The 9,965-nt window shown below is 41.7% G+C and overlaps 1 protein-coding gene across 2 annotated transcripts in view; it reads left to right on the forward strand.

Moving 5' to 3' along the window:
• GALNT10 (polypeptide N-acetylgalactosaminyltransferase 10) overlaps positions 1–8,574 on the forward strand; it is an 88,348-nt gene extending 79,774 nt beyond the window's left edge. For both annotated transcript variants that reach the window (XM_015410168.1, XM_015410167.1), the window contains 5 exons: positions 139–246; positions 1,390–1,611; positions 3,187–3,303; positions 7,606–7,755; positions 8,407–8,574. In XM_015410168.1, the coding sequence (XP_015265654.1) occupies positions 139–246; positions 1,390–1,611; positions 3,187–3,303; positions 7,606–7,755; positions 8,407–8,574 (765 nt within the window). The remainder of the gene's footprint in view (positions 1–138; positions 247–1,389; positions 1,612–3,186; positions 3,304–7,605; positions 7,756–8,406) is intronic.
• The last annotated feature ends 1,391 nt before the right edge of the window (positions 8,575–9,965 follow it).

A 9,965-nucleotide genomic window follows, 5' to 3' on the forward strand; every position in this document is an offset into this window, starting at 1 on the left:
TACAGATGAGATTTGAATATATTTATGGTAAACATAAAACTTTGTACATCAGTGATTTATTGTGTATTGCTTGAAAGGCATTGATTCATTCTTTTTAAGAAAACTGATTTGTACTTATTTTTTTCTACTACCTCCCAGGTTTGGATGTGTGGGGGTCGCATGGAAGATATTCCTTGTTCTCGAGTAGGCCATATCTACCGAAAATATGTCCCTTATAAGGTGCCAACAGGAGTCAGCCTAGCAAGGGTAAGAGCTCTTCACACTATGCTTCCTTTTGCATCTTCACCAAGCCCAGGGAACAAAGTTTTCGAGAAAATATTTCATCTTTTTCTTTAGCTTGCATTGTGTCAAAAGAAGCTACCTGTTAACACAGCAAACCTGCTTCTGTATTACTTACTGCAAAACCCACCCCTCAATAAAGGGACAATAAGGTAATTAAATTACACTGCATATAATTGGCAGGACATTGGAAATTAAATCTACCAATGTCAGTCAGCTACAAAGCCCCCACTGAATACATGCATGTCTTAACTTACAATATTTACTTCTGAAAAGATGAAGTTGCCAGTTTTGGGGATAATGGCCAGTATAACTGCACATGAGGAACGTAGTTGACGCTGCTTAAAAATAATTTGCCCTTCCAGTGTTAGTAAAATTTAGATAAAAACGGGTAGGGGCTCCCTCTAGTGGGAAAATGACGAAAAAACAAAAAACCATTATGCCATGCCTTCCCTCTCAGTTGCCCCTGATTGACTAAATTATGTGTCCAATTTCACAATGACATTCCTTACTGGTGAATTCTGTTGCTGTAAGCATTTGTAAGTTCTGGGGATGTTCAGAGGCACAGGCAGTTGGTACAGTTTGACAAATGCCTCTACAGAGTCTCTTTCATGTATGCTTTGCCCTAGGGTAGCTAGTCAGCCTTCTCAATACGAGACAGCACAAAGACTTGAAGGAGCAAAAACTGCTTACTATTGTTTTCAAAGTGTCCACATTAGACACATGTCATGACTGCTTTCCCCATTATACGTAAACTAGATTATTCTGTTCTAGGCTCCACAACTGTTAAGAGGGAACTGAGTAGGACAGCACTCAGCCTGCCTTCTGGAAAGTAGCAGGTCAAGTGGACCGGTAGACATTACTGAAGTATAAATCTACAGGCTTTTGTGTCAGCCACAAAGACCCTATGACTGTAGCAGTAGAAATTTGGTTTTTAAGCCCATAATTACTTCTCTGAACAAACATATGCACCACTAACAGAGCAATTTCACTTGTGAAAATAGTGTGAGAATCTTTTTGAAGCCTTCCCATATATGTCTAGTTGAAATTCAGCTCATGGATCTGCTTTCTTTTCACTTATTCCTTGCCAAAATATTGGCACCTGTGTAGAACCTGAAGCGTGTAGCTGAGGTGTGGATGGATGAATATGCAGAATATATTTACCAGAGAAGACCCGAATATCGGCATCTCTCTGCAGGGGATGTGACTGCTCAGAAAGAACTTCGTAATAATCTCAACTGCAAAAGCTTCAAATGGTTCATGAGCGAAGTTGCTTGGGATTTGCCAAAGTTCTACCCACCAGTGGAGCCTCCAGCAGCTGCCTGGGGAGAGGTTGGTTCATTCAGGAAACTCAACAGTATCAGATGAAACCAAGAAGCCCCACGCAGCCATTCCTTGGAGTATGGCTGCAGATCTAACAACAGGATTTCCACTACCTGCTGATTCCATCCCTGAGTGTAGGCAGCACATTGTTATGCATGTAGCTTCTTTTATGCTTGGTTGTACAGGACTGCTTGCTGGAATTGAGCAAGCGTCTATGATTTTATTTCAAATAGAACTAGAAATATCAGTTTGTAATATCACAGTGTTTCAATACCATTTTTTGCTTAAGGGGAAAAGAATAAGATGCCATATTTGAGAAAGACAGCAGCCTCCGTATTCCTCCTGTCCAGTCCAACAGTAAACTTCTGGTTTAGTGGGGAGAGGGAAAAGAGGTGTGGAGTTAGTTGCAAAGTTCTCTTGGCTGACAGCCATAATGGCTAACAGCCTGTAGCAAAGTGAAGATTTCTGTATGTAAGGCATGAGAGCCAGTTTGGTGTCGTGGTTAGGAGTGTGGATTCTAATCTGGGAGAACTGGGTTTGATTCCCTGCTCCTCCACATGCAGCTGCTGATGTAACCTTAGATCAGTGACAAGTTCTTTCAGAGCTGTTCTCTCAAGAGCAGTTCTTGAGAGAGCTCTCTCAGCCCCACCTACCTCACAGGATGTCTGTTGTGGGGAGGGAAAGGGAATGGAGATTTGTAACCCACTGAGACTCCTTTGGGTAGTGAAGGGCAGGGTATAAATCCAATCTCTTCTTGTTGTCTTCTTAAATATAGAAATCTGACCAGCCATAACCTGGATCTTAAAAGCAGAGAACAAGGCATCATCAGTGATCCCAGTCAGGGCATCTTTTTACAATACTTTGGAGCATTTATTTATGCTTTGTTTATATATCTAATTGAAAAGTAGCTTTGACTTTTTTTCAGAACCCCCTAGTGTTAAGTTGAATTAAACTGTAGAAATCCATGTGTACTAAACTCATGGGTACATACAACAACCTGAGACTTTGATAATGGAACCATGGCAGTAGGCTTGGAAGAACTTGATAATGAATCCAAAGCTTTGACCATCTTTAAAAAAAAAAGATTATTCTGAAGCCAGCTAGGGGCACCAGCTTCATACTTACCTGCTTATTAAATTACCGTATTTTCCTGCGTATAAGACTACTTTTTAACCCAGGGAAATCTTCTCAGAAGTGGGGGGTCGTCTTATACGCCGGTACGCCAGAAGCATCAGCACAGCTCTATATTTTAACTGGAAAACTCTATATTTTAACTGGAAAAGTTGGGGGTCGTCTTATACGCCCAGTCGTCTTATACGCCGGAAAATACGGTATTATCAGGCCTGATTTATTTGTACTGAATATGCTGATTGAATTCCTTTTTTGATTGCTCTGGATTTCATTTTTGGTTTCTCCGTTCTTGAGCCTTTTGTCCACTTGTACCTTTTTTAAAAGGTTGTCATTCTTACATCAGGTTAAGTCTTTATATTAATATCTGTTTAAGAGACTATTTCAAGCCCTTTTCATAGATTCCAGTATACTCAAAAGATGCCTGCAGAACTAATCATTGACTTACTCTTGCAGATCCGTAATGTAGGGACTGGTCTCTGTGCAGATACCAAACATGGAGCCCTGGGTTCACCACTAAGAATTGAAACCTGTGTAAAAGGCAGAGGAGAAGCAGCCTGGAACAATGTACAGGTATATGGTTTTTATTTTTTTGTACAACAAGCTCATTCTTGGATTGCTTAGATGGAGGATTGTATAAACATGGGGGGGGGCAAAGTAGAAACTACTTAAGTATTCTAATAGATTTCTAATAGGATGCTGTAGTAGCAATAAAATGATTTTTGCTTAGGGAGTGGAATGTAGCATAGCTCATGATCTAGGTACCAAGTAGAGGCACTATTCATAAACAAATTGAAGTTCTTGGTAGGAAAACATGTTACGAGTATAGAACACCTCAGAGACCCACACTGGGGAGGATTCAGTTTGAAGGTAGTGTCTAACCCTCTTAGCTACTCTAAGTGAGCCCCATACTGTGGATGCCCTCATGGAGGAGTTACTCTCTTTGCCACTTTCAAGGAGGACACACTAACAGTATACAGTACTCAAGCCGTTCTTTTGGCACTAATGGACTTCCTTCAAAGTCTTCAAAAGTGTCATGTTGTCCTACTCAGGACAGGCAATGTGCTCATGAAAGCCCATATGATCAGATGAAGTGGGGAATGGAGGAAGGATGATGACACCATTTTAACAGTTATTCAAGCAGCCCTTTGTGTTAACTCTTACCTCACTTAAGCTGTATGAAGAACACGTGCTGGGTCACCTATTATCAAGACAAACTGGGTGAGTTGCCAGACAGTAGATAAGAAAGAATAGAATCTAAACACAAAAATCTTCATCCTGGTTGTAGGCAGACTAGGGACTTCAGTCATGGACCTGTTTGTATTACCAGGCAATACAAAAGTCCATCCCCAGATCTGAGTGTCAAAAAACAGATGATGATGTCCTGATAGCTGGTATCCAGGGGGTGTCATATATACCCCTCTATCCACAACATTCATAAGAACATAAGAAGTCTGTCTAGTCCAGCATCCTATATCACACAGTGGCCAACCAGATCCTCTGCAAGGTCAACAACAGGGCATAGAGGCCGAGCCCTTCCCTTGATGCTGCCTTCTGGCACTGGGATTCAGATGTTTAGTGCCTCTGAATGTGGAGGCTCCCCTCAGTTACCATGGCTTGTAGCCGCTGATAGACCTATCCTCCAGGACAGTGAAAAAAGCTGAGCAGAAAAGGAAGAAGTTATCAGCACAGCCTTCCACTGACAGAGTGAAGTTTTTAAACTTCATAAGATTAGTTCGTGCTTAACCTGTGGTTCTTAGAGATCCCAGATCTTTGTGCAAGTGCCCTGAATCTCAGTTCCAGATTGGTTCCAACTTACGATCTGGGTCTCACTAAAGAAACTTGACTACCATTCTAAAATCATTATCATCCCCAAGGCATCTGCACATCACATATGCAGATCTCTGAAGGATCTTCTGCAGGTGGTGCAAACGTAACTGTTAGATTGCCACCAAACACAAAAATCACTTAGGCCCAACGTTCTGCAATGGCATGCCGCAGTCAAAGCCTCAGTCCTGAAACTCTAAGATGGTGTTCTCATGTTCAAACGCAAACAGGTCAAAGGATTCCTGAGTGGAACATCTCTTCTGAAGCTCTCCACAAGCTATGGATTTTCATCCTGACACCTCTTGCTTGTTCTCAAGGCTGTCTTTTGAGCCCATGAGAGTCCTTTTAGAAGTTTCAGGCCCACAGCTTTTGTCCTAATAGCGATTATCTCAGTTAGGAGGGTGCCTGAATGAGGAGGCCTGTCACTCAAGGATGAGCTATGTGACTTTTCTGCCAGTAGGGAGGTTTTGAGGATAGACGTAGTCTTCATCCAAAGGAGCTAATGCTGCCCTAATCCTAAACACCCCAAAGAGGAGTGCTATAACCTAGAGCTCGATAATTTGCATTAAGAGAACAGGAAATTAGGAAGAACAAGTGGAAACCTTCAAGGACTTGCAGAGGAAGCATCTCCTTTCCCCCTCGCCCCCTATCTCCTCTTCCCTTCCCTGAAAGCCCCCATAGCCTATCCCCTTTTCCTGCTTCTCTCCTTCTTACCCAACAGCAACCCTGCCTTCATCTGCCCCTCTGTCTTCAGCTTCCCCCACCGCAGGCAGCCTCTACCCCAGAAAACTGTGGCCAAGTTGTGTGGTACCAGCCACTGGGCCAGGCGCACTTGCATGGTAGGGAACCATCAAGGACTTTCATGGTGACATCTCACTTCCCCCTGTATTCCCCTCCCCACACTATTTCCTCTTTTCCTCCTCTTGGAAGCCCCCATATGTTCATCTTTCCCTGCTTCTTCTCTTCTTCTTCCCACCCATCTGCCTTCCATCTTCATATTTACTTCATTTATACCCCACTTTCTCCACAGTAGGGACCAAAGCAACTTACATTATTCTCCTCTCCTCCTTTCTATCCTCACAACAACCCTGGGAGGTAGATTAGGCTGAAAGTATGTGACTGGTGCAGAATCACCCATGGAGCTTCCACAGCAAGATGGGGATTCAAACCTGGGTCTCGCAGCCTCTGCTCTGAAGCACTATCTGCTATACCACACTGGCTTTCATAGGGGGGCTGCTGTTAAACAGTAGCAAGTAGCAAAGCCTACTTGAGTCATGCAAGTTGGGTAGTATCAAGTCACCCAGAGACTACTGCCAGGCCTAGGGTTGCCAACCTCCAGGTGGAACCTAGATCTCCCAGAATTACAATTTAACTCCAGACAACCGAGTGCTGTCCCCCTGGACAGCTCTGGAGGCTGGATTCTATGACACTATATATGGCTAAGGCCCCTTCCCAAACCCTGCCATCCTCAGACTCCACCACAAAACTTCCAGAAATTTCCTAACCTGGAGCTGGCAACCCTCACCAGGCCTGGCCTCAAGGAGTCCTCCCTCAAAGGCCGAAATAGGCTTGGGAGGGGCCCTGTGGCTTCCCTTTTACTGGCAGAAGAAAGCCTTATATACTGTTGTTGCCTAACAGCAGCCACTGAAGAAATCTGTTGCTTAAAGGTACAGGCACACCTTTCATAGTTGGGGGGGGGGTTTGAACTCCTCAATGTACTTTATTTAAGGCTTCACATTTTTATGCAAACCTGGGGCCCTTTTCACAACTTCGGTCACTGGATTTACGTATCCAAAGATTTGGCCAACTTGGCTATTAGTATATAGATGGATTCCTCCATGTACAGGGCAGCATCATGGGTCTCTACCTCCTCATTTGTCAAACAAGAGTACCTCAGCTGAGACAGCTTTTGGGAGGATGGTCCTACAGAAAACTTATCCTCCAGGACGGTGTTTGTTTGTTTGTTCACCATGATCCCTTTTGGGATTTGGGGCATAGTTTGGAATATCCTGGTCAAGAGGTCCTCCTTCTACTGAGAGAGGAACATTTGTATCCACCATGAATGTTTATTCTTTTCAGTGGGTAAAGTGCCTCACCTTCAAGTAGACCTCGCTGAATGTCATATGGATATGTACATATAGGGGCTTGACAAATCCCAGACACCATCTAGAAAGTTCATTATAGCACTTAGTGGTCCTTTTCACACTTGGATCTTTTCCCCACCATAGAGAACAATGGAGGGGATGGGGGCAACCTGTTTGGGGGCCCGTAGAATTGAACCCTTTTGTTTTGATTTCTGACTAATTATTCATCTTCTTTCCTTTCCATCTATGTAATTTTCTGCTTCTACCACCCCAAGATAAAGAACAGGATTTTCTGAACATATTCAGTCCTTGTTTTGCTACAGAAACTGTTACGCATGGAGGGATGAAGATTGCAGCAGCAAGCTCCTCTTCATCCTATAAAGTTGGACTGTATACCTAGATTTTACAAGGTCCACACAACTGGTAACTCTGTTTTTCAGAGTTTCTGACTGAACAGCGATAAGCCTGTGCATGTATATATTTACATGTGCAAGTTCATTAGAACATACTGAGGAACACATTTAGATCAGGTACAATGCTTGCTGCTGCAATCCCAATCCCCTTGCCCACGTGTCTTCATTTTACCCTCTCAGAATGTAGTAAAAAGACTAACATTGCATTCCGTTTTTACCTTAAATGCAAACTGGGTAATACTATGCAATTAGAATATAGTATTTAATAGGAAATGGGCTACATTTATACCCTGCCTTTCTCTCTAATGGAGACCCATTAGACCCATTGTATTCAGTTTGTACTTGGTTTCAGTACTCAGAAATCTAGATATGCCTGCTCCTGCTATCTGTGTGTATGAGTGTGAGGCAGAAATATTTTACACTAGACATAACCTTAATTGCCTGTCCCAAGCTGAGGAGAGTAGCTATTCTTCACACCGAGCCTGGAAGAGGGGGATAGATATAAAGAACTTTGTGTTTTTTGTCTTCCAACACCTTTTCTGTCAAACCAGGTTTTCACATTCAGCTGGCGAGAAGACATCCGTCCAGGAGATCCCCAGCACACAAAGAAATTCTGTTTTGATGCAATTTCCCACAATAGCCCAGTGACCCTCTATGACTGCCATGGAATGAAGGGGAATCAACTCTGGAAATACAGAAAAGTGAGTATTTGCACATTAGTTAGAATATATTAGGCCATCGTGATCACCTGTGAATGCTGAATAATATGATTCATATTGTAGTATTTTAGTGCAATAGCCAGAACAGAACCCTATCATCACTTAGCCATGGGGAAATATGGTATAGTGACATTTCTATCAGTAGCAGCAAAAGTAATTTGTTTGCCTTAAGCATGCTGTGAGAAACTCTGGCATTCTTAATACACCAAAAGATGCATCAGAGTTGAGTGGGGATGTAGAATGGTCATTTTTATACCAGTCTTTAAAAGATTAAAAAAAGAAGAATAAAGTATATAAGGCAAAAGCAAGTCCATTCATGTTTTTCTTAAAATATGTTTCCTAGTGATATTATCCAGTTGAGTCTGGATTTGGGAAATTGCAGTATTCATTAGTACACTTTTATATTTCAGTTGTATGCGTTTGTTCAAAGTGATATGAGGCAGCTTACAAAAGCAAAGCAATTATGTATTCAGTATTATAGAACACTCTGCATGTGAGAAGTATGGATTAAATAATAATTGCTGCTAGGTGACAAGCAGTGAAGTAGCAGAGAACTTTTCCCCTTAAAGCTGTTTTTTGAACACCTAGGAGATCTTTCAGTCTAGTAAATTTATTTCTAATTGTTTTCTTCAGGACAATACCCTTTACCACCCAGTAAGTGGCAGCTGCATGGACTGTAGTGAAAGTGACCGAAAAATATTCATGAACACCTGCAATCCTTCATCTCCAACGCAGCAGTGGATATTTGAGCACACAAACTCAACAGTCTTGGAAAACTTTAACAAAAACTTTGATCTTTAAAGACTGTATATATGTGTATATGTATATATATATCAGCTATAGTTTTTACAGGGGAGCTGACAATTTTTTAAAAAAAATAAATTTTTAAAAAATTAAGGTAAAAGGGAGAATCTCAGGAGAGGATGTGACTATTGGGCCAGTCTTTACTTTAATGATGCTGCACCTTTTATCTTTTGGATTACTGAATCCCTTAAGCAAGAAGTCGAGGAATCTGAGGTGCCATAATCACACAGGAATCTTGAATTTAGAACCTATAGGAATGGATAGATTCACACTCTTGACTCTCTAGTTCAACCTAGAATTTTTCCATTGGGAGATGTAAAGTTGTCATATGACGTCTGCAGTACATAGTCTCAAAGCCACGCTCAAGGTTCCAGGCCACAGCCAAAGGTAAGTGTTATGAAGATTGCATCTCTCCAGTCCAGATGCTTAATGAAGGAAGCATTAGCACTGGATCATTCCAGTCCCTTTTTTAAATGGTATGAAGTTAATTTATGTTAATTTATGTAATTTTAACTTGTGTATTTCAAACTCAGAATGTAATAGTCTGTTAATCTTTACTAGTACAAGCAATATCTGTCAAGAATTGATCACTTTATTTAAAAAAAGAAAATCACTGGACTGTGCTTGGCAAGTTGAACAAAGCATACAAAATCCAATTGAGGGATGGGTGTTGTTTATCACCATATACAGAGTGATGCTATTTGTAGCCTCTCATTAATTTAACCATTTTTAGGGGTTCTAATTTCTGTTCCACATATGTAACACTAGTACAGATTAACATTCCATTACCATGCCTGTAAAAGGGGGGGGGGGGGGTATCCTTTTACTAGTTTGATAGATCATGGGGAAATGTCAACTCCCCCTGCCGGCTTCTGTTCATAATATTAACGAGGGTTTGTTGCTCATTCTAAATTGTCAGACAGGGATGAGAAGGAGTTGAGACCAGGACTGACAAATAAAGGGGTTTTGTCTTCTATCCTCTTTTTAACTAAGGGAAACTGTGCTGCCCCTAGCAGATTCTAGTGAGACAGTCAGTAAAGTAGATCAGTAAATAGTTCTGTATCTTTAAATCTTTGCATTCTGGGAGATGTAATTTAGGTATCTTTGTAGGCCACGTGCTTCAACGTTAGCTCACTCTATTGCCTCAAGTTTAGAAGCCCGCAAAAACGGGTGCTATTGCCCTCTTCCTGTGTCTTTGTTCTAAGCTCTTTATTGGCAAGGAGATGCATGAAGGCAATTCCTTTCCACTATTCTAGTTTCTAGATGCGAGAGGATCAAGTGTATTTGCCAGATAAGTGGCCAACATGCAAGATCTGAAAAAATAGACTATCCTCATGCAAGATGAACTGTATCATTCAGCCTGCTAATGGAATGCGAGTTCTAACCTC

Source organism: Gekko japonicus, unplaced genomic scaffold (assembly GCF_001447785.1).
Source record: "Gekko japonicus isolate JY-2015 unplaced genomic scaffold, Gekko_japonicus_V1.1 scaffold720, whole genome shotgun sequence".
Lineage (NCBI taxonomy): Eukaryota > Metazoa > Chordata > Lepidosauria > Squamata > Gekkonidae > Gekko > Gekko japonicus.